Below are 25633 nucleotides of genomic sequence, written 5' to 3' on the forward strand. Positions count from 1 at the left end.
ATTTGGGTTGATATTCTAAGAAATATAGTTTGGCTGCCTAGCTCTTATGCTTTGGGTTGATATTCTCAGAAGTGTAGTTTGGCTTTTACTGAGGTTTAAATAATTTCAATTTAATATGGTTCAGCTGTTTCTCAGAGCAGGGGTATAAGAAAGTACACTATTGAGGAGTGTTTTTAAGGCATGCTAAAATCTGGCAATCTTTACTTGGAAAAGTGATAGCATCCCCCTCCTTATCTCCCTCCCCCATTCTGGGATAAGGAATTGAGATTTGATAAGATGGCTTTTGTGGGAGGATGTGCTTTTTGCTGTTTCTGTGAAAAAGAAATCTGCTCAAATCTGGCCAAATTATAAGCCTTWAAAAAAATTCAGYTTGCACATGCTCARTAAAGACTTCCAAAACTTGACATTGCTGAAGGCTGTGTGAATATAGCAWGGTTCATCCATGCAGGGAGAAATGGTGTAGCACCACCATCACTGTGCCATGACACCAGTGTCTCAGGTCAGTGTGGAGCCAAATAGGTCTGAAAAATAGGAACCTCTCACATACATTCCCAGTAGCACTGCAGTCAGCTTTTTGGAATTCCATTTTTTTTTCTTTTCTGTTTCTGGTTTTGTGAATAAAGTGAAATATGAGAAGGAAACAGAGATAAAGTGTCCGGTGATGTAAAAGAAAAAGGTTCTTCATTCACAGGAAATTAAAAAATGAAGAGGTCCCTCCATGAGCAGCTTTTCATGTGCTAAAGGAGGCAGAGCTCTGTTGTTGAAAAATGAGTTTGGGACGTATTAGGAAAGCAGTGTGAGGGTGCACATGCCCAGCAGGATCAAACAGCTGCCATTCAATTAAATTCAAYTGATTCATGACCACTTTGAAGTCTGTCTTTGCCCAATGTTAAGAGTTCATGATGAGCAGTATTATTTTAAGGTAACCACCTKCTTTGTGTGTAGTTACAATGCAGCATGGATTGGGTATTTCCTGCAGAATGGCTGCAGAGAACAGAAYTCAGCACAATTCAATGTCTCAGTACATCTGCAATACAGCCTCGGGAGACAGGTGTATTAAAATGAAAAGGAACTGAAGTATGACTAACAAAGTAATTRAACTGTGCTTAAATAATGTGATTCTCATTGTTACCCTGGTGGCTCAGCGGGAAAGAAGACGAGTCCTTTGCCACTGTTTGACTGGTACGGATTAATGGCTCAGGAGTGTAACTGAGGTAGTCTCTTTGCTCCTGAAATTCTGTAGTTTTTGCCTTTAGAATAGCAAGCCAGATTCTTTGGATATTCAGGATCTCTTAAGCAGTGTGTGAATGCCAACACAGATGATCCTACACCTCATTTTGATCAAAACTTTAAAAATTTTCTCTTTCAGCTTTTTGACAGGATAAAGTTATTCTGGATGCCTGCAAAGCATCAGCCTGATTTTATTTATCTAAGGCATGTTCCTCTTAGAAAGGTCCATCTCTTCACTATAATTCAGCTGAGTTGTCTTGTCCTTCTCTGGATTATAAAGGTTTCAAGAGCTGCTATTGTCTTTCCTATGATGGTATGATTTTTTTTTTTTTGTTTATTTCCTCTAAAAATCCCTTTTCACTTGTGGATAATTGTTATTGAAGAATAAAGAAATTGGACAGGTAGTTGTAACATTGCTTTGATTCCATGTTCAGGGACAATTCATAATGTTTAAGTAAGGAAAAATTTGACATTTAACCTCTATTTTGAGTCCTATGTGTGGATATCCCAACTTATATTGTCCTAGGAAAAATTCTTCTCTTRGAGAAAAATACTAAAATTCATTTGAAACTATTTATTTAAGGAATAGTACTCAATCCTGTTACAAAAAGAACATTCATTTATTGAGGAACAGTGTTCATTGCACTGAGAGCTTTACAGTTCTATGTCTTAATAGAAATAAAAGTGTTCTGCTGCTTAAGTGATTTMTCTCTGATTATTTCACTAAAAGAAAATAGAAGATATTTACTGACCTCAGTGATTGTTAAATGCTTCAAGCCATATTTCATTTGAACAGAGGAATAGCAACTATTGCCTTATTCAAATCAAAGGATAAAATTCTAGCTGCAAACTGGTCACTTCTGAAAGTATTCTTCTACAGGTGTATCTATCTGTTTTACCTGCCTCATTTCCTAATTCTGTGAATTGATATCTTTGCAGGTCCTAGCTTTGGTATTTGTCCGAAAACTCATGGATTTCTTTTTCACCAARCGGGAGCTCAGTTGGTTAGATGATTTGATGCCCGAGAGCAAGAAAAAGAAACTGGAAGATGCAGAGAAGGAGGTGAGTTGTGGTTTCAGGTTTTTTGGTGTGTAGCAATTTATCAATTTCTCCTTCTGACATTTGGAGAAAATTCTGTAAGGGATATTCCACGCACCAGGCAGACTTGTTAAGAGTATCTAAGTGYAATATTGTCATATTTTGCATAAATGCTTTTARGGTTACAAATATGACAGGCTTATTTCATCTTATTCTCATCTTATTTCAAAGAATATGCTTTTCAGATAATTTCTTATCAACTTGATACAGGACAGATTCTTACATATTTCCACTCAGAATATTTCTATATTTTGGCAGTGAAACACTGCTCTTTCTGATTGTAGTTTTCTAACCAATTTTGCCTCCATTTTATAGTATTTTTATCTAGCTGTTGCTTCATGAATTTCTTGTTTTAGTAGAAGAACTGTGGGGATATAAAGTAACTTTATGTGTAAGGGACACACGTGTSCTTTGTCCCTGGTATCCGCCAATGTCAGCTCTTAGGAAACCTCAGTACTGGGCCCAAATAAATGAGGGATAACTCTCAGTGGTGAAACTGAAGGGCAGTAGATAGAAAATGTTGATGCTGGGGTGTTTTAAATGGGATCTGTGTGTCCTGCATCAGCACTGTTGAATTGCACCGTGAGCGAGGCTGTGGCAGCGGTGGGAGCTGAATTTGCAGCTGGGGCTGTGCAGCCCTGGCAGCCAGTGGGGATTGCTGTGTACACGCCCTCTGAGATCCTCTTTGACCCCTCTGCAAAAGCCCAGGACTCACAAGGCATAGACTTCTGGTGGTATAAAGGTACTGCAAAAATGAGAGAATGTGAATGGGTAAATCAGCCATTTATCCTTAGGGATGCCCTGAGTCCTGCTCCAAGACCAGTGAAATGTGTCTGTTAAGGATTCCCATTAGCAGCTTTATTTGCAGAAGTAGGACATGAGCTAATAATTTGAACCTGTAACTACACAAATTAGATTTCTCTGCCTTTAGATTTCTCTGCCTTTAGGATTGATTCTGTGACCTTTGGCAACTCCCTGCCTCATCTGTAACCTGGAGAACTCTTTAACTTTGATTGCCTTTACACATTCGACATATTGTCATGGAATATGTTTTGGGGAAAAGGTTTTACCTATGTGATAAATACCACAATGATGATTTACTATTTAGTATGTGCCTGTAAAACTACCAGGCTGAAATTAAAATATGTGAGTCATTGTTTTCTCCCTTGAATCRAAGCAGACCAGAGAGTTGTTTCATCACGGTGTCTGTTGTCATCACAATTCAGAGTAACCAGAGGTAACCAAGGTAGCTCTCWTCATGTGGGTCTGGTTATTGGATAGAATTCCTTGTTATCCTTATGTTTTKGTTATATGTCACTTTCCTTCCCTTGCTTGATAGGATGGCATCAGAAAACAAAACTGGGAAAATCTACTGGTGTTACTTTATTTCATTCACTGTCTATTTTGAGAGGTTATTTTTACATATTTTGGCATTTCTAAATATTTAGAGCTATTATTAAAACTGTTCAACTGTCAAAAACTTATGAAGCTGTGAAGCCTGGAAATGACAAAATTAACTAGTAATAAAAAACTTCTGACATGTAGCCTAAGGAATTAATTGGAGAGTTGCTATCACACAGCTTTTAAAAATAGAAGTATTCTACCCACAAGAATATTCAGAAATATAGTTGACAGGATCTGAAACTTACTTGATTGGATCCTAATTTCATCACTTAAGTTGTTTTTATATTTTTAGGCCATGTTTTTCCAGGGCTATGTACATTTATAGTGGATGTGATATGTGCCTTCCCCTCACGGACCTCCTTTGGAAGCTACTTTGATGTTAACCAATTAAGTCTTTCCAAGACAAGAATGAACAAAGGACTTTCCCATTTGAAGAAAAAAAAATATCGTGACTTTTGCRATAGTTGTAATGATAAGGCATAGAAAAACAAACTTCTGAGCAGAGAGAACTTAAATTCTACTGTTTTGGAAAATAGTACTGGCTCCTGCAGCTGATCCCAACAATCAGTGTGTGTGGTGATGCATGTGGGCTTTGGTGATGTGCCAGAAAATGATCAACTCTGTTTGGGAGAGCCAGCTCATGCTTTCAGACAGGCACTGGCAAAAACTGGTACAAAGCCATCTGATAAATGGGAGAAAGCTGTGGAGATCTCTGGGTGTCTGTTGGGCTCACCCATTTAGGATTTGATGGTTACATTCCTGCCAAATCTTTTTAAGCTCCTGGCTGGGTTATCCTRGCCTAACAGGAGTGAACACTGAGAATCCTCCTGTGGAGGATTTGTTTTTCCTTGTTCTTGCAGGCAGGACATGGTGCTTAAGAGGTGTTGTATTCTTCTCCCTTCCCACTAAGTCAGATATTTCTAAATCTGTAATTATTTTATGTAAAGATTTTTGGTASATTTATCTCCTAATTCTCTTCAAGTGAAAACTAATTTTGCATGTCTTATTTTCACTTTTCACCGAAATAAGACTTTATCAGTATTAAAACTGTGTGTGCAAACTTAAATCTTCTTCCCAAATGTTTGCATGTAAACATCAATGCATATATCCTGTTATCAATGTTATTTAAAATTCACCAGAAGATTGTTCACTCAGTGTTTCTAATCTTCCTCTCTGTTGTTACAAAACAATGCTCTATTTGGCACTGGAAAATATAATTAAGTGAAGATACATCTTTTAAAACAGGAGGTCTTAAATGTAAATGATTTAAATTAAAAGAGTTGAAAAGTATCTTACTTTAAGAACTTCAAATAGGTATTTAATATTAAAGGAAAAAGAAAAATGATGACAGTACATAAATTTCACTTTTTGCCGTTTTATGTCCTTTCTCATGTCTAAATTTCTTCGTTCTAGGAAGAGCAAAGTATGTTAGCAATGGAAGAGGAAGGGACTGTTCAGTTACCACTAGAAGGACATTACAGGTAAAATATACCTTTCCTCTTTTAGGTGAGTTGCAATTAAATAAAATAAATATGCCACAATATTGATTCTTAATGCCTACTGAATATCAGRAGGATGTTTGTCTGGTACAGATAGGGAACTGAACCACACACTGCAGCATTTAACAAGGTCAGCCCTTTCCTAGACTTTCCACATGATCTCACAATCCCTAGGAAAAGGACAGACTAGTTGGAAGTTTGCCATTGGGCAGGACTGCAGGTTCAGACTGTTCACAATGAACTTTGGCTCTAGATGTGCACTGGGAAAAAGGAAGATGCAGGGCAGGTCAAACCCTTCACCCTGATGCAAGCACGGATCCAGGAAAGGTTTTGAACACACTGTTGGAAAATCAGGTTTTTACAGGATTACATTCTCAAACATTCTAATTAAGATCCTATTATGTAAGATAATGACTGAATCAAGATATGTCCCAGGGTAGATAAGGCATGATGCAGGGTTATCACTACTCAAAAAAGCAAGMGCATCAGTATTATAGAAAATAACAATATATATTGCCAGCCCATAAGGAATTAATAGAATTTACAGTTTTCAGAAAGATATTCTTAATAAAGGATTTTAAATATTTGGCAACAGTAACCTCTGCATTAAAGTGAGTTCAAAGAACACCATCTCATAGTGGCCTCCTCTCTAACATTTTAACTTGAAATTGCCCTGATGTCTCCTAATGCAAATCAGTTCTGTGTCTCTGAAAAACCCCAGCCTATTTCTTTTGACTCACCACACTACTAACGGTCTTTTTTAAACTTACGGGTTTCTTTTTCTTGTTTTGTCCATACCTTTTTGTTCTAATTTACATTAGCAATATGTAACTTAATTTATCCCCCAGTGTGATCTCTCTCAATCTCTATTGAGAGCTGATACTGTAGAGTTGCCTGGATAATACCTGACTCTCTGTACTGTCACAGTCCTGTAGCTAAAAATGAGTCAAGATATTGGCTGGYAAAAGTGGCTCCCCAAAACATGATGGCAAGTTTACCTAGGGTTTACTGAATGCCAAGTACATGTAATTTGGATTAGGAATCCTTGGAATAATGGAATAATGTACAGGCAACCCCTTCAAACATTTAAGACTTTATTATTCTTAMGTATATAAATGCATGTTTGTAGAGTCCAGGTAAAACAAAGAGCATAATGGCTACAAAGTGCTACTTAAGGCTACTGATTAGCTTAATTTGGGCATTTTTATTAGATCTCTTAAGTATTTTGTTAAGGTTTTTGCTTGCTTTTAGAATGGTTTTATATTTTTTAGAATGGTGGCGTTTCAGAGCATAAGTAGTACCTTTTGGGATTCATGTTTAATCCAACCATGCCATTATCATGCTGTGAGATCTTGGGCAATATTTAATTTCACACCTCTTACTTTTTCTCGTTTATTAGATGGGAGTGACACAATATATTTTATTGATGTTACTGTGATTAAATGCTGTTGTAGGAAGAAAATACGAAAAAATGCTAAGATRTTCTAAGAGAGTATTTAAGTAATTGTTCAGGACTTCTGAAGTTTAACTTAATTTCTTAACTTACAATGCACTTAATTGTCATCACTATCAGTTTTCAAGGACTTTTTTGAGTCCTCGAAATTGAGTTAATAAGTAACAAGACTGATTGCTGATTGTTTTATTGTGTATTACTTTACTTCTTGTCTAGAGATGATCCATCCGTGATAAACATTTCTGATGAAATGGCAAAAACTGCTGTGTGGAAGACATTGTTGATATCTTCAGAGAATGCAAAAGATAAGGAGTCAAGCTTTCCTTCTAAAAGGTCTTAATTTTTTTTTTTTACTTCATTATACTTTATATATTGGTGTCAAACCAGTATTAGAATATTTTGCTAGGGATTAGAATGATTTCTAGCATTTTGCAGTTTTATTTCTTAAGTCCAGCCATAATTTTCTGAGCTGAAAGCATAAATTCATTATTTATTAAAAAACAAAAATCACTAATATTTGCATGGTACTTAGTTATGCTCCAGTGGAAAATGAAGTTGAGCATGCCTGATGCTTGTGTAATGAACCACCAGCCTCCACCTGGATACTGCACAACAGCTGTTGTGTTTGTTCTGCTTGCTTTTGTTCTTTCCTCTTGAAAAAGGAGTGACCATCACTGCCCTGGAAATAGCTGTATGAAGAACCCAGTACTCTGAATGCAATCTAATAATATTTGGAGTGAAAATAATTTTATGATTGCATCATTTCTTTACATTTTTCTGCCTACTTCACTTGTACTCAAAAGAGTTAAATAATTTTAAATTTTAGTCACAATATTTTATCTGTGGTACAGAGTTACTACAGGAATAAAAAAACCTACTAAATTCAAGCACAGTGTGATTCTTTTAAGAGAATTTTTTTCTCTGCCTCCATAAATTTAAAATTTAACTATTTCCTATTTAATTGTTTTGTATCACATTTCTGTCATAAGCTCCCCTTCCTAATCACTCTAGAAGCTGATTCCCCAAAGGTAAGACCCTGTGCCCAACATTTTCCTTGACAATGTCTTCCAATTCAAAATGGTGTCACCTTGGAACCCAAATGAGTTGACTTTGTGTAGTTTTTGGGGAGACAGAATGGAAAGAAAATTCAAATAGGAATGTAAAATGTCTTCATTAAAGTCCCAAATATTAAAATTTGAAATCTAGTCTGTATTACTAATAGAAACTACAGACATAGTGTAATTAAATGTCAAACTCAATTTATTCCTAGTCATCTTTTTTAAAATACAGAATTATATTCTGCCCATTTCTAAATATACTTCTCAAAAGCTCCATGTTTGAAACAACTGGTCATTGTTTCAAGATCAATAGATGCAGTAAGAGAACTTTTGTAGTGATACAGGTTTTTTTTTTTATTTTGTCACCCCAAAATGGCATGCTGCCTTCCAGTGTTGTTCTTTCCCCTGTACAGCATAAACAAGACTGAGCAGTTGATGACCAGAGAACCTTCATTTGGAGCAGCCCACTAACATGATCATTTTGATGATATTTCACTGACATATCTCATTTTGATGATATTTCAAATAGTGTAGTTCTTGTCTGCCTTCCACCCTACACAGGGGCTGAAAAGGAACCTGCCACTGAAATCAGTGTGGTGCACAGGAGGAGGATGTACCAGTTTATTGCCTTTGGTGTCCAGGCTGTGAAAGCCTGGAGAAAGARAAGAATCTGATGTGGTGCATTCACAGCCCCTGGGCATGCAGGTGCAATTTTCCTGGTGGATGCTGCTTTCTTTGATGGTCTGATGGATTATRTAAACATGACCCTCTGAACAAAGAGCACCCACACAGATTGTGGCTCAGATAAGAGATCTGGCCTTTCCACTGCAGTAAAATAGAAACTAATTTTCTAAAGATCTCATTGTCAATCTGTTCCTATATCTCTGCTCATAAAAACAAAGACTCAGGAGAAAAGATTTTAATGTGAGTGTCCTGTCATAAAAGAACAGCCTTAAAGACTATGAAATCCTGCATTTTCATGTGCTCTAGCTTGTCTCAGATTCTGAGAGAAGTAGATTCAAAAAGCTTTAACCCTGAAAGGACTTCTTTTCTCACAAGCAAARCCATGGGTAACTTTAATCTTAAATCATATTAGGGATAGAACTACAGAAACATTATAAACCATAATGCATGTATCATTTCATGAGGATATAATTCAATCCTAAATTATTACCAAGGAAAAAAAAGCTTGGAATGGTAGCAGTTGTAAGGATAATTTTTGCAAATGATCAAGATCAGCAGTGTTAGATTACACAATTCCCTCATGAAGGATATCTTGTTGCAGAAGGGAAAAAAATTCCCATTTTGAAATAATTTTTATTTCTGAAGTTCAACTACATAACACTTAGTACTAYCCTTCTGCTCTCAGATCTGATTCTTTATATCCCAAAATATTATTAAATGGGGTAATTAGATTATGATGGTGTACTATGATTTTGTGTAATGCCTTTTATGCAAGGTGTTGACCAATTAACAACATAGGACGATTTCTGGAATACATAAAATCTGKAAGTTATTCATAGTAATGAAGTGCTGAGTTGACTTGGCTAATTATGATCTAAGATCATCTACAAGGAGAGATTTTAGGCCGGAAGGGTTTATACAAATAACTTGCCAGCCTGATGCATGGATAGTTTCTATCGTAAGATGGGCCCTGGCCCTGATTCTTGAAGTGTGAGCAAGTTCTTAAATCTTGGGCTCCTGAATGTTTTTAAGTGTCTGATGGGAGCTTMTATGAGGTTCACTCAAGTTGTCTAGCCATAGAGGCACGTGAACTCTGTAGTTTTCCAACCCTAATTTTTCATTGTTAAAATTCCTAGGGACCTAGAGCTCTGCTTTTGAGCCTTTCTCAGTAGAATTGAACACCAAGGCACCTATCTGAAACACAACCCTCTTTGGCACAGCCCTTCAGAGAGCAATTTCAAAGCATATGCAGGAGATCTGACCATGGACAGGAGATAGACTTAGCAGGTCTTTTAAAGAATTGGAGAAAGAGGCATCTGTCACTTTGTAGATGGTATGAGTGAGTTCCCTTTTCTACCTGAAGTATGAAAATCCCACACCCCAGACCTTCCTGCTCAGGCTTAGACGACTCCCTTGCTAGGGAGGAAGAGAGCTCCAACTCCTTTACAGATCCACCAGTGACTTATTTTACCGCCAAAAGACTGGACTTGTCCTTTTTTTTTTTTTCAAATTTCTCAAGGCATTAAAGCCCACATCTGCAGGAGCTGCTCAGAGATGTGAATCCTAAATAGAAGGAAGACTTTCCTGGTATCACAGAGGCACCTAAAACGTGGAAATATTATAGACTGTAAGGCACACAACACCTCAGTGTTTGCTTTTACTAAGCACAGGTAACTCCCTGCCTGCTGTACTGCTGCACTTTCAGTTCACCCCCCTCCGGAATTTGTTTGCATACCCTTTGTGTGCAGAAAGTGTAACATACCCAATTCTATCACTGTTCTACAGAAGGTGACAGATTTGGCAGTTGAAGTGGCAGAAGTTGGTATTCTTTAGCTATTTCCATTAACACCTCTGGAAGCTGCCATAGGCATAGAAGTAAGCTTTGGCTGAACTGAATTGTATCCTTAAAGCAATTTTTATGTGAAGGGAAATGTCAGATGATTGTAGAATTGTGCATGAATCGCCTTAACAATTTGAGAATTGATCTTGCTTTCTTTAAACCTCATGTAACTCAGCCTATTTCTCATTCATTCTAGTTAAGGAATTATTCCCATGAATCCTGGTAGGTTATGTGCTTGCTACAGGTTTGTTCTCAGAACCATCTGGTTTTTTTTTGTTTTTTTTTTAAGATACCCTGCCACTCTTTGTTGAAGGCTTGATTTGCCTGTGTTGTGGGAGCCTCTTTGTATTTTCATACTGTGATTGAGACTCATTGGAAGAACTTGACTTTTTATTTATTTACGCTGTTGTAAATTGGAACCCTCACATACACGAAAAAATCATCTGCTTTGCAYGTGTATTGCTTTCTGTAGGCAAATCAACATTGTTTTAACTGGGAAAAAAAAAAGCTGAATCCAAATCTGAACTCTGGCTCAGAGTTCTGAATGATATGGGTTTTGTATGGTCTTTCAGGCTTTTTTTAAAAAATTTAATTTAAAAGTAATTTCCTTATAATGTATCCATGAGAATGTATGTATCAAACTCCAGGTGGGGAATATTGTCTCTCCCCATCCTCCCCAGCCTTCTATTCTCCCCAATCAAGACTGAAAGCCAAGTATTAGCTGGACATTGGCTTGTACTACTCTAGTTCAGAAACATTCCTTCTAATTGTACAGTGAGCAAGAGAATACATTTTAAAGACAAATACTTAYTGTGACCTCTTGTTTGTTCCATTTAAGAATGTCCTGGTATTTTCTGAGAACTGTACCATTACCATTATTTAGTAAATTACCAGTTGTATTTGCCAAAAAATAAAAGAAGTGGCTATCTTTGCTTGCATGCTGGCTGACTTGTCTCTGCTCATCTTAAGTTCRTTACCTACCTTGTCATTGAAATGCTGGCTGATGTCTTCTGCACCATTCAGCACAGAAATTTTCACTTTGTGCCACTTCGCTTTCCCAGTTTGTGCCATGAAGCATGAAAAAGAAAGTAAAATATCTGTGCAATGTTGGTTTTCAGGTAGATAATTTATATATGTATATGTACATGATAGTGCTACTGTAACTCTTTCTTTTTTGTCTCCCCTTTCGTTTCCTAGTGCTGAAATCAGAAAAGAGAAGAAAGCTGACTCAGGGAAAGGTGTTGACCGGGAGACTTGTCTATGACTTGCTCTTCAAGTAGTTTTTTTACAAATGAATTAAAGGAGTGCCACAACCACTAAATAKAAATGATTTACCTTGTAACTTTTGTCTTTCATCTCAAACTAGCACAGGTAATGTAGTGCAATATTCRTCTCATTCCACCTTGTCTACCTTGTCTAGTATCAATGTAAATGTCTGCAGTAGCCAATGCAAAAMATCTTTGTGTTTGTTGCTGATCTTGGCCATTTATCAGTATTCGTATCAGAAATGTAAGAAGCAAATTTTCTTTCAAATTCAACTTTCCTGTTAATAGGTTTGTACTGTATTTTGCTACTTTTTCTGTGTGAGAMTACTTAATAATCTTGATTCAAGATGAACTTGAAAACCCTTGTTCCATTTTTTTTTTTAAATTATGTAACTAGTAAATGATTTCAGGAGACCCAAACTGACAAGCAAACAGTAAGAAATTTATAAAATAACAACTGATCTGACCCTGTGAACAAACTAACAAGGATAATCCTTTCCTCCTTACCTGTCCTTCTGAAGTCATGGATTACTTTTGCAATGCGAATTGCAGGGACAGATTCTGTATTTGTGAGGTTTTCCTTGATTTAATACAGTGTATTTAATATTAAAATTTGTATGTAACTGGAACATAGTCCTCTCTCTATATATATATATAAATATATATATAAAATATATATTAAAACATTTCCTCACCTTAGCTGAAAAACACCACCACATCCTTTGATGTGAAACATGGATCCAGTACTCTTAAAATGCAATCTATGATTACGGTAGCTTACCTTGTATTGTTTGAATGTTGCCATGGTAGGCCAAACAAATGCATTTTGTCATTAATCAGTCCATTATTTTATAATGGGGAAAATTTTGTAGATACCAACTATACCCCACATGCAGTTATATCACCTGCCCAATGATCTTCCTCTTAYTGCTTAAAATTCAGCCACATAAAGGGCATGTTTATATTGTCTTCTCTCTACTGACAACTGTAAACTTCATTTCAGAGATTGTGTATAATACTTAAATGGGTATCCTGCTGTTGTTTTGTTACAGCTCTTCATTATTCCATCAAGTACATATTGATTAACAGATAAAAACAACATTGCAAAGTAAAATATGGCTTTAAGGCTATTACATTTTTCATAATGGATTTTATTATTGCCTGATCCTTCAAGCTGTTCTTTTGTGTAAAAGACTGCAAGATTAGGTATTGAATGAACAGGAATGTGGATCTGAAGTTTTATTGCGTTATTTGGAATTCACTGATTTTAAAATTTTTTAAGATAAATTTTTAAATTATTAAAATGAATTCTAACTCTCAGTATTATGCTATAACTTTGAAGCCTAAAAGTAAGAATTATAGTCTTACAATCTTCATAAGAATTCATCCATAGGGCTCTAAMATTCCCCAGCTTTCCAAAATATGCTGATTTTCTATACACCTTGTGAACAACTTTTATCATCTTGCACATTTGAAGTATTCTAATGTTTTTTGTGTAAGTGTGTATGTTTTAATACTTTAGCCATAAATAATTGCATTTTGCTGCAAACTTAATAGGGTCACTGTTCTAAATTTACCTTAGCATTATCAAAGCCCATTAAAAGCCATTTTTATGGAGAAAAAAAAAACTAATGGACACAAAGAAAGATTTACATCTAATTCAATGTTTGTATATGTAAATTTAGGAAAAAAATGCTGATGCATTAAGGTTAAATGCTTTGTTTTGTGTACTTGATGATAAATTGTAAGATTCCAATTGTTTTAAGGTTAGTATAGAAGCTCAATACTGGTTTGTCCTGAAAGCAGCCTGATGGTGTTTTAACATGTTGCTGACTTTGTTACAGATAATGTATACAATCAAAATGTATTCGCTTCACTTGACCAACTCTTAGAATATTAAGAAATCAGTGTATTCAATAGCATTCTGTATTTCTGTTCAGTATTTCAGAGTGATTTTATTTTAAAACACTCTGGTTTTGCGTGAATTTAAATGCTATTCCAATGTTAATCTTAACATTCTGAAATCAACACAATATAAAGCAGATGTAGTGCTATATTTACTTCTAATTTCATATTCCTGGTCAAAATTACTCAATTTCTTGGATGTAATTTATTACAAAAGTTTATGTGTACATGTGAATAGACTATTGTGTTTTTCACAATTAAGATATGTTATGTGAAAATAAATATTTATCCTAACAAATTTTCAATTTTATTTTTTGCCCTGCAAAACCCAGAACAGCAATATTGTGTGGTATTTGAAATGTCTGCCTGCCTTGAAGGTGCTTGACAAAGCAGTGAGTGGTGGAGCCCAGCAGGGCTCCCTGTGCCACTGGAGCCTCACTGGAAGGTGCAGAGCTGGGAGCTCTCCCTGCCTGGAGCTGATGGGGATGTGCTGCTCTGACCTTACAGTGAGTGTGACACTGGGGACAGCTCAGAGCTCCCCTGTTCCATGAGACAAGAGGAACTGAGCTCCAATTTACTGCTCACGAGCTGGTCCCCCTTCCTCCTGAGAGAGATGATGTGGCCCAAGCAGGTACCTTTGGGGGTATTTCTAGAGAGCAGTAGGTAAGCTCACACAATTTAAAATTCCTCTGTGCTTCTGCTCTTAGAACCATAAACTTCTGCTACTGAAAAACTTAGGCAATAAATCCCAGTACTACACACAGTATTGACTCCATCTTACTAAATCCCTTTGAGCTTCTTCACCAATTTTTAAACCAAAGACTAGAAATCTCCCAGCCTCAAGAGTGGTGACACCTCATACTGCAGCTGCTTCTGTCAGGATTTTACACAAAGTGATTGTACAGCAAGCTTAAGTATCCATTTAACATACGGAAAAAAATAGAGAGAAAAAAGGTAATTGGTAGGTGTGTAACAAGTAGCATGTGGCACTGCTTCAGGCACAACTGATTTCTGGCTCTGCACATTAATGACATGAGCTGGCTGTGTTCTGTGGCCTCCGTTTTAGTTCTCTGGTGCTCAAGCAGTTCAAGCAAGTTGGCAGTTCCCTCAGGCAGCTCTATTATCCTATTGCCTGCATTATTTTTGGAGCTGAGAGAGTTCTACCAGAATGAAAAATTAGACACTGAATTGATGTTAACTAGGACACTTACTATAGCAATAAAACTTCCTTTTTTAAAAGAAGTTGTAGCATTGTCTGTTAGCAGCTTATCTTGGAAGTTGCTTTCCAGACAAAGAAAGATAATTAGCATTGAACTTTGTTATGCCTTGCTGATAAGACATTTAAAAGGGGATTATTGAGACTACAGAAGAGTTTTCCAGTGAGATGCCAGAATCATTAAGGTAGGTCACATGCAAGAACTGCGTCTTTACTTAATGAAAGACTTAGACCATGTAATTTCTAGTTTCACGTATTTTTTTACATGCTTCTTTAATTATACTAATTCTTGCRGTTATTTAATGAGAGCCTAGTGAAATTATTTTTTGGAGTATAAACACTTGTCTTTAGGACAGTGTAAGTGATAGCATTAAAACAAATCTCAGCTATTTACCCTTGCATACGTATACCCTTGCCATCCCAAAGTTCATAATGATAATCTTTTCTTATAACCTGTCTGGATTGCTGTGCTCTACCTTATACTGATTTAGGTTTTGTTTCCTTAAGTCAAAAGAATGAGAGATGTGATGATAAAACCTCTTGGAGACAGCTGACGGCCTCTAATCCTACAGAACTTTAGGAGTGGTGCCAGTGTACATTAGAGCCACTACTGCCTTGAACCCAAGATGATATTTGCAAAACACCACTCCAGTGTGTTTCAAAAAAACCCCAACAGAACAAAACCAACCAACATCTTATYTTGTGAGTCAAAGAATTGTTAGTTTGTGAAAATAAAACCTGATTTTCTACCCGAGGCTTTTTCATTTAAGGATGAGCTGCACAAAGTGTCTTAACATTCTCCCCCATGCTTTATCTGTCTGCATGAGTACTTTTACATTCACACCTAATGTCACTAATAACCCACAATACAGACATAATCAGATGCTGGCATGTAATATCAAGAAGCTAAGTGTTAGATAATCATGTCACACTCCATTACATGATACCATTACACAAAAGCAGAAGCTTCACTGTTAACGTCGTCCTCAAAATTAATGGGGATTAAAAAAACATTCTAGCTTTTATTTTTTTCTGAAGCAATTTTCAATGATATGGACTACACCTTTTATAAATTAATGTCTTTATTATTTTAAAGCAGCACAGTTTTTAGTACAAGCAGATTGTGTTTTTTTCTATCTATGTGGAATTGAGACAACTACTCATCCTCAGATGGAGAAGCCTACCTGGAGTGCTGAAAATAAAGCAGGGAATTATTGGTAGGCTGTAAGGAAAAGCAGTTTGCCAAAGAACATGTTCACATGAGAGTGACAGTCCARCCCTTGCTTTAAGTGGCTGCTAGTTGGCATTGTAATGTTTTATGTTTAAATGTAAGAACCAGTTCCTGTTCATCAATACATGAGCAACTTCTATTAAAAAAAGAAAAATGGGGATCCTCTGGAGTTCCCAGAGGATTTTACAGTGCAGATTCCCAGAGTAGCAGCCTTTTTTACTATAAAATAAGCAAAAATCACAGTACTATATGATAGCACACAAAGAAATTCAGTGCCATTGGTTTGATTAGGTATCAAAATCTTTGGTGAAAGCTGGTTACGTGCTTTCCTTGCAAGAGTTCTACAATGGTAATACAAAAGATTGCAGAGGAAACACACAAACTTCAGGCATTGCAGYAGAAACAATATTTCATTCTGCAAATAAAATATTAACATCACAGTATTCCTGATACTGATTCTAAAATAATAATKATCAAGCCTTACAAAATTTCTGCAAAAAAGTTTCTTCATTATTATCACAGAATTGATCCCAGGGTTCACTTCATTTTTCATGGAAACATCACTAGATTTTTTTACTCTGCAACTGATTCCATGTGACACTTTTATCATTCATTATCCTGATATACAAACCAGATTGTTTCTCTTAGACTGAAATATATCAAAAGGTAATTACTCAAGCAAGTACCAGGCTTCCTAGAAGTCTGCAACATCATTCTGGTGATGTTAATACCTGATTAAATAAAATCAATAAAAATGCAATAGTTGCCTGGCAACAGGAATCATTATAAAGATTAGCATTTCATTGTGTACACCGGTATCCTGAGAGCTGACTCTTATCTCACTTTGATTTACACTGGCTCAGAGTACATTATCCAGGGAGTTTTCTGGAGRAGTACCATCACTGACAAGCAAAATGCTGGTGYTAGTGCAGTGAGAAGCACTGCTTTATGAAGTGGCTCATATGGGTATAKATATGCTTGTGTGCTTGACCGGAGATGGCGTGGTCTTTGTCAGTGTACCACTGCGTGAAAGAGAAATACAGAGAATGTTAGTTGTAGCTACACCTAAATGATATAAATCAAACATGGCAGACATAAAAATGATCCTAGCATGAGGCTTTCAGGACGGAGGCAAAGCCGTGATGGGGTAGGAAGCTGCTCTGACACTTTAGCCCTTTCTTYGTGTATGGGATGCTATGTATTTACACTGAAGGTGTAAAAACAGCATGTGACTTGTGCAGTTAGGAAGGGTGCCTGACCTCTCCCTCTCTCTGTCCTTTCAGTTTGGCTSAAGGAAAACCATGCACTTGGCCTCCTCCTATACATCATCCTTCTCAGCACTGCTCCCAGGGGCTGAGATAGATAATGTAGGAAAGGAAGAGCTTGCACCTTAGTGTGAGAGCTTCCATGTACATCATAAGAAGGGGCAAATAACTGCTTGAATTGCAAGTTCAATAAACACCAGACGTGACAGACAGGTTTTCTTGGCTTTAGCTGAAGTTAACCTTTTCTTTTATCTTAGCTGTAAGATACTGCACTTTGGGTATATGCAATGATTGGGACYGGCTGCTTGTCTGAGAACACAAAAAATTTAACAAAATGAAAGATTAGGTGGAGAGGGCCAACTGTGAGGTGGCGCTGCTTTACAGTTTTCCTTGTGTAGAAACAAAGTACATGTTTTATGTTCAAATTTTCAGTGACTGAACATGAAATGCAACTATATGAACTTCCATTTAAGATGGCAATGAATTTTTAGCCAACCACAGGGAGCTTATGCTATTATTCTCATTTGTAAAATGATAAACAAAACACAACCATACCATTGCCTGAAAATCCACTTCAGCATCAACAAGAGCTTTGGAAATCTGTGCTGCTTGCTGAAAGTGAACATTATCTGAAAAGTGGAAGAGGAAAAAGGTAAACAAAAATTGCTTCTGTAATACTCTGGGGGTAAATCAAAGCAATGAACACACCAGACTCCCCAACACTGCTGACTGAAACACAAATTAGTTGCAAAAAGCAGTATTATTTTATTGACGTAAATGTAACAGCCTTGCCCCTTCATGCTTTTGTTTTGTCAGTAGTAGAATTGCGAACCTGTCTGTAATACTAAAATGTCTAATTAACTGCAACTCACCATCTGCTGTTCCATGAATAAGGAGATATTCAACTTCCTTGAATTTTTCAGCTCTGGCCATTACTGTTGAACTCTGAAATTAAAGGGAAAAGAAAAAAAGAAAAAAGGTGCTATTTATTAGGAGCTGACTTGCTACCAAGTGACTTTGATTCCTGTTGACACAGTCTGGGGTCGTTCCGCTAAACGCGAGCACGGCCCTGCTCACCCCGCTCTGAACTGCCCTGGGGCACGGTCACACATCCAGGAGCAGGGTGCCCACGCTCAAACCATTCCACACCCATCTGCCATCGTTACTGAGGGTTGGTTATGGCTGCAAAGGAACAGGCAGTGCCAGAGGGGGACAGTTCTGGAGTGAGGTGCATGRTCCAGGCACTGCTAACGTGTCGGTAGCGTGCAGCACATTCGTGCCATAGGTTTCCTATGTGACTGCAGACAAGTTTAAAAAAAAAAAAWAAATTGTTGCCATGGCAACAGTGCACCCTGTGAGAGCAAGGAGCAGATCTTGCAGAGGCTGCACACGTTATCCTCCCCACCACCAGGTACCACAGCTCACCTGCAGGTAMGGCACCAAAGCCAACGGTGCCTCAGGCTCAAGTGGAACTGGTAACAAGAAGTTTAAAACAATGCTCTCTCCAAATATGACAGAGAAAGGCCTGAATGAAAAACACTAGGCCAAATCTCTAAATAGAAGTCAAGCTACGTTTTGGGAATGGAAACATGATACAGTGATGAAAAGATTAAATAATCAGCAACTAAGGTTAATCGAAAAATTTAAAACGCAGTAAAAACATGTTCCCTAGAACACTCTAGCCCACCTGACTTGCTAATGTGACTGAAGAATAAAGAAGACAGTAAGGATTGGAGATAGATAAGATCTTTAATATGGGCAAGGAAAGGGACTAGGATAGKGCTCTGCCATGAGCAGAAGAAAAAGACTGGTTTTAGACTTGATAAGACAACTGGTTACTCAGGCAAGAAAAAAAAATACTAAAAATTAGGAGCAGTAGAATGTAGTGGTGTGCTTTTTTTCTTCCCCACTTTGTACTAAGTCTGTATCCTTGCACAGGTATTTGCAATTAGTACCCCAAAAAAGTAAAATACAGTATTTTGCCCAGGCACAGAAATGTTCTGATTTCCTTATGTCACTTGTACAGTCATGAATCTTTATAGCAAGTACAAATATTAAATTTCTTTGTCATGGCAGAAGAGCATACCACAACCCCTTCCATACATGAAATGAGTTCCTTGTATTCAACCAAATCTAAAAAACTTCAGCAGAGAGGATAAAAAATACATCCTCCTCTGTGTAACACTGCAGTTGCCCTCTTTTGGTAGGCTGAGGTAGGAGAGCACCAGAAATCCCATCCAATAGATGGAAATCCACCAACAATGGAAACATGACACTTTCCATTTAGATGATTTGGTATCATGGAGTAAGAACATTCAGCTGTGAGTCCCAAAAAATGGAGAAAGCATTTTGATGCATTGAGAAGTGGTAAACCAGCTGACCAAAATAACAAATCAGAAAGAAACAGCTCAGTGAGATTAAAGACAAAAAAAAATCAAGAAAAAACCCCAAACCAACCAGTATCCTTTGAGTAAATAACTTTCCACATGTGCAGAGGGAAACTTCATGTATCACCTTGCTAAGCCTTGTTCCAGAAAACTGATGCTGTTTTAAGCAAATCTTCCATGGGTGGAAGCCTGATTTAAATTACATTTCTGAGGACTTGACAAAGCACTTTATAAAGATGTCACTATTTTTCCCCATGAGGCATTAAATGAAACAAAGTTATTTGTAAAAATACTKCAGAAAAAAGAAACAGATGAGATACTTTCTCTGCTTTTTTTTTATCACTGGTGACAATTCAGTACTCACACTTGCTGTACTCACGCTCAACATGAAGACTCCCTTCCCTAAAACATGCTCTAAGGACACAGCACCTCTGTGTCCTTAAATAAGGTTGCAAGACAGGGAGCAATCTCAAGTTAGGCACAGTTAGAGAACAAAGCAACAGCAACATCAGCTGAACAAACCTTTAGTGGATAAATTAATTACAACTTTATTTATCAATTCCATTTCAYAGTTACACTGCCAGGACAAAGGATCCGAAAAAGGTAACGTGCCCAAGTGCTGAGAATTAGGCCCTGCTGAGTGTAACTGGCTTTTCTAAAGATCACACAGCAGTCAACATTTTATCAGCACTCCACAAACAAGTTAAGGTTTGGCTGAAACTGAAGGTCTCTCTCCCTTTAGCATATTCTCAGATAATAGAACAAATGTCAAATCAGTACGAGATGGCGTATTTACAAAATTGTACCCTGTTTTGCATAACCTAATGATGCAGCAGTTCTTAAGGACTGAACATTTCAAATCTGCTAGAAAAAGATTGCCAAATCTATGACTGTTTCCAACACTTGCCAAAAGCATATCAAATTCAGAGTGAACTGCAAAATAATGTTCTCACAAGTTGAACAGTCTCTTCGGTATGCTTTACATGGCTACTGTGTCTGACCTCTAGAGTTCTGCCCCCATTTAGTCTCAAATCTTTTGCATCAGGGATGTTTCTCTCCAGGCCACCAGATTCTCTGCCATTCAGCCTGGGATTGCATTGGGAGCACCACCCATGCTTGCTCCTCTTTTTCTCAAAGCTCTAATTTTTAATAGTTTACAACCACCTTAGAAGACACTAAGCATACCTAATTAGCCCATTTAGGAATGTGTCTCCTCCCTCAGACTTGACTCCTGACAAACAACATTTAACATCTCAGATTCTCTGCCATCAATGAATGTAAAACCTGACACCACAGTATACAAAAGTAGGATATACCCCTCTTATCACAACTTGTTTTCTTGAGTCTGCATAGTAAGTAATACATATTCAGTAATTAACAATACTCTACACATTAGGAAGGTGCCTAGCAATGCTCGTCTTCTCTAAGCAGCGTGTACACCATCTCATTTCTTTTAAATCAGGGTGCCTACTACAGATTTTATACAACTTTTCACTTTTCATGCCAGCCTTACAGCAATGCAGCAGGACAGAGAATATATGATGCAGCTACAAACCTGACAGTAGAGAGCTAGCACTGCAGAAATGCTTTAACAGCTTCAGCTTATGTACTAGTTTTGGGTACTATTTTGCATTTACCTCAAAAAGCGTTCATTTTAGCAAGCAGCTCCAGCAATGTCATGGGGTTGGAGCCTGTCTATTGGGACTGGGACTTGGAACAAAGGGGCTGTAAGCCAGGAACATGCTGGGCTGAAGTCAGGAAGGGTCTTCAGCAGTAACAAAATCCCACAACCCTTTCACCGAGGCTACATGAAAAACAAAAAACTCACTTCTTGAGCTACCCCACCCTCCCTCCAGGTTAAAGTCCAAAYACTACATTATTTGGAGCTTTTAACAACAAATGAGGACTTAAGTTGCATTTTTCTTTCTCTAGGAGCAGCAGCGAAGTGTGACAATCTGATCCAGGCAATTACTCCTCCTCCATCTAGCCACCATTCTCCCCAATTAGTCCTCTGAGTAACACATTTGAAACCTTTAGCTCTTTGGTACTGGCAGTTTCAACGTGGCCATTGCCAGCAATGGATACTATGCCAAGAAAATCCGACTCCTGGCTTGAAAGGATTAAACAGTCCTCTGTTGCCATCTGTGCTGTGAAGCTGGTGAGTGACTTTGTGCACCCAGAGCGTTAACGTTCGTTCTGCACAGCGACAGTAACTTGTATTTACTCTGCTACCTCGCAGACCTCCTACTGTTCCCACTGCCTTAAAGAAACACATTAGGGAAAAGGCAGGCAGGGGCTGCGGGCTGCTGGTCAGTGCCTGCTGGGCCCCAGAGCTCCCTGCTTAGAACAGACACAGACACAGCAGCCACCACCATTGTCCCCAGTCTTGACCAGAACATCTCAAAYAGCAGCTGATATCGGAATGCCATAAATATATGTCAAACCACGTTTCAGTCCATGTCTGTTTTATCATACTTTTAAATCAATGCAACAACCCCCACCCTTTTTTCTACCCATGACATTTTTTCAATGTACCCAACCAGCACTAACTGTCTTCTACCCTTGCTTTCCAACCAAACACAGAGAATGCCCCATCTCCTTCTCTAACATCAGCGTTTGGTTCCAGYATCACCACAGCTGGATTTGTTTCCTCTGTGAAACATTCCAATAACCAGGCCACAAAGCACACCTCAGATCCCTCACAGTTCTCCAACAGCCACTCTATTTCCAGCTTAGCCTAAAGTTTAACAAAACCTAACCCAAAGTTTGGCTGCTCTGTGCTATGCCCAGCTACCTGTGACTTCAAAAGGCCATTGAGSCAGCAAAAAGCCTCTGACACATGGAAGAGCAAGTCAAACAATTGATTAATCATTCTGTAACAAGGACAAACAATCTGCATGCAATTTGCTTTCATTAGGACACTTGGAAATTCCCTCACTTCTGTGCAAACACTGGTCATGTTAGAGCAAACTCTGGACACCCTGTGTTCACAGAGACTGGGCCAACATTCCAGTCCTGATGCGGATGGCTCTCAGTTGGTCTGCAATTTGATATGATCACAGCACAGGCTTGCCTACTTGTGTGCTAGTATTGGGATGATTTTGTTTTCCCTGCAAAAAWCTTGCAGATTCCTAAAGAAGCAAAGTTCACACAATACCCATTAAAAAACAAAAAAAAACAGAAAGAATGGGAGTACATTTGTTTTGGTAAAAAATGTTTAAGTGAAAKCAGAGTTTGCTCACGAACATATTAAATTTTAAAACAAATTCGTTTCCTGGTGATTAAAACAGAAGTTTTTACAGCTTGTTTTGCAGTCTGCAAAATAGACAAATGGAACTGAATGTAAAAAAAAACCCCAAAAACACCAACACACCAAACAAACAACAGAAAGCCCACACCATCTACCAAGAAGAAGCTGCCTTTTGCAAATCCAAACATGTGAAACTACAGCCTCTAACAGCACAATGCAACAGTTCCAGCTGGAAAGAAGAAACAAACCTATTTCTCCTCACAGGGAAGGAACTAAACTGTTTAAAGAACAATACAGCAGCTTAGAAATTAAACATATGAAAAATGAAATAAAGAAATTTCTTTCTTACATTATAGTTCTTCAGATTATCACTTGCTGTAGGAAGGCCCATGTACCGCTCTGTGTATATTGAATCTGCAATTTAAAAAAACCCCAAATTAGAATTTGTTACCTAATTTTCAGTCTTTCTACCATCAATTTTACCCATCAATACAAGCAGTAACAATGCCGAGTGGAAACAAAACCAGGTTTTCCACAATGAGGGGTGTAGGTAACCATCATTATTCAGAATATTTAATCTTGTTGCCATGGACACCTGAATGCTGAATATTAATATAGTACTTTGTGTCAGTGTTTCCTCATTGTTATTCTTTCAGTTATCGTAAGACAATTACTGATAACGTTGCAGTAAATAACTACCATTTGACAAAAAAAAAATTAGATATTTTAACTAAATGTTTACTACCAAGAATCTGTACAATGAAAATATTAGATTAGGATTCAGTTTGGCTGAAAAAATAATGATTTTCCAMATATTTTTTGCCATGTTACCATTTGCAGATTTGCTGCTTTGTGTTAAGCCATACAAACTAATGCTCTGCTGCCATATTCTAATGTCCATTTGACTTCTCACCAGAGCTGTTGCACCAGAGGTGTTTTTATGCTGAATATGTATGCCTCCATAATCCTTCATCTAACTAACCAGAAGTGGAATCTGAGAGATCTTGATCATTAAAAAAGTATTTCCTGTCATAGTGCAATATTCACGTCACAAATATTACACAGACCCTGCTAAGTCCTCAACAGACTTCTGCAGTATGATCTGACCTGCTGAATTAGCTATTACACAGCCTCTGTGCTAGCTGCAGAATGACAAATTATGCCTTATTTAGCAGAGATTTGCTGGGTAAAGCTTTCCCTTGAATGTTTCTGGACAAATAAAACCCAGAAAAATGTTAAAATGTGTCCAAGATTGCACCAGCACCTATTTATAACTTTATGTAATTTTTTTAATCTAGGAGGAGGGCCCCTATAACTCTATTTGTAGCCTCATGCAGCCACTTGAAGCCTTATGCTCTATAGGCTTGCAGCATGTAGAGACTTGTCCACTTGATTGGGTTTTCCTCACATCAAGCTATTCTCAAGATGAATTAGATTTATAAAATCCAAATTTTACATGCTTAAGAAAACCCCTGATCGACCAACCTAAGGCAATTCAAATCCTATGCTGTTACTTTGAGAGAGCAAATAACAGTGCCAGTTCAATGTTAATCCTCACAGTTCATTCTTTTAAGTGAAGGTTYATTTTAAAGGCACAGAAGTTCAACAGCAATGAATTTCTGACATGCAATATCGATTTCAAAGAAAACACAGGCACCTTACAGCAAAGCTACAAATATTACAATAATTTAGCCTTCATTAATGGTTAAAGAGATTACCAGAAGTTATGGATCTGACCTTTTAAAATGAGAAATAACATTTAGTGAATTGGTTTAATTTCAAAATGCAGTGGCCACGAGTTCATAAAAACAGACCAAGTGGCATTTCCATGGCATCTAGCAGATAATCAAAAGTTCTGCGCTACGAATCCACACTTTGCAGCGTGTGCACTGGAAGACATATGGGAATCCTTGTAACGAGGAAGCCATCACATACCATAATATTGCCAGCGTGACACGGGGGCAACCGCTATTCCACACTTGAACACGCCGCTTCCAGAGCCAAGCACCATGGAGGTCACATATCCCCCATAAGACTGAGAAGAAAACATTGCTGTTATTTTAGTCGGAAGGGAAAGGATGGGGCCCATCTGCTACACAGTTCATCAGACATTTATAGGCTCAGCGTTTTTCATATTAATGAACTCCATTCTGAATTTGGGTCAGATCTCAGCCAGCCTGCTCAGTCGGGGAAACAGGCATCAAACAGCGCATGGCAGCTGTGGCGCTGATGAATGGGAACTTGGTGGGGAAAAAGGGCRCAAACGCTGCCGAACTGTGACTCAGCTGAGGATGACAGCGTTCGGTAGCGCTGTAGGCAGCAGCAAAACACAGGAAACAAGACACTGCTGAACYGCTGTGTCCCTTCCCGTGCTGGGGGCGTGGGTGGAAGCAGAGCTCTGGCCCACAGTGTGCCTGATGAGTAGTTGCAAGGGGGCATCCAAAAATTTACAGCTCCCTCGGAGCAGGCCTGTGGTAGCTCGCTCCCTAACTCTCCCCCAAAGCGTCAGGAGCAAGACTGTGACTGGGGAGAGAAGGATCTTCTGCTGAGTCTGTGGGAGGAACTGTGCAACAACACAYTCCTCGCTACGCACTGAAAATTTACTCACAGTCTAGCCTGATACACAGATGAGTAAATATCTGACACACTTGAGCATCCAGGCAGCAAGATACCTAAACACTGTCACCAACCGCCCAAATGACTGCCCTCACAAGAGTTTGAACGGGTTATTTAGGAAAATGTGCCCACCCACATTCAAAAACAAGAGCCATTTTTGGATCTCATTCCTGTCATGAAACCAGATTACAGGCAAAGGGAATTGCATTGTAGTTCAAAGTCCTTAAATGTT

General features: G+C 38.0%; 2 protein-coding genes across 3 annotated transcripts in view; one reads left to right on the top strand and one right to left on the bottom strand.

Annotated features, from left to right (window-relative positions):
- Positions 1-13027, top strand: part of SLC4A10 (solute carrier family 4 member 10) — a 114695-nt gene extending 101668 nt beyond the window's left edge. For both annotated transcript variants that reach the window (XM_057367648.1, XM_057367649.1), the window contains 5 exons: positions 1370-1543; positions 2170-2292; positions 5146-5213; positions 6901-7017; positions 11464-13027. In XM_057367648.1, coding sequence (XP_057223631.1) covers positions 1370-1543; positions 2170-2292; positions 5146-5213; positions 6901-7017; positions 11464-11530 — 549 coding nt within the window. In that variant the 3' untranslated portion in view covers positions 11531-13027. The remainder of the gene's footprint in view (positions 1-1369; positions 1544-2169; positions 2293-5145; positions 5214-6900; positions 7018-11463) is intronic.
- A 3506-nt stretch (positions 13028-16533) lies between these two features.
- The window catches only part of DPP4 (dipeptidyl peptidase 4), a 38821-nt gene continuing 29721 nt past the window's right edge, over positions 16534-25633 (bottom strand). The window contains 5 exon segments of the mRNA XM_057367647.1: positions 16534-16905; positions 17704-17777; positions 18021-18093; positions 23135-23199; positions 24721-24820. Coding sequence (XP_057223630.1) covers positions 16783-16905; positions 17704-17777; positions 18021-18093; positions 23135-23199; positions 24721-24820 — 435 coding nt within the window. The 3' untranslated portion in view covers positions 16534-16782.

This window comes from Malurus melanocephalus, unplaced genomic scaffold (genome assembly GCF_030028575.1).
Source record: "Malurus melanocephalus ecotype Western Australia unplaced genomic scaffold, MMel_1.1 scaffold_81, whole genome shotgun sequence".
Lineage (NCBI taxonomy): Eukaryota > Metazoa > Chordata > Aves > Passeriformes > Maluridae > Malurus > Malurus melanocephalus.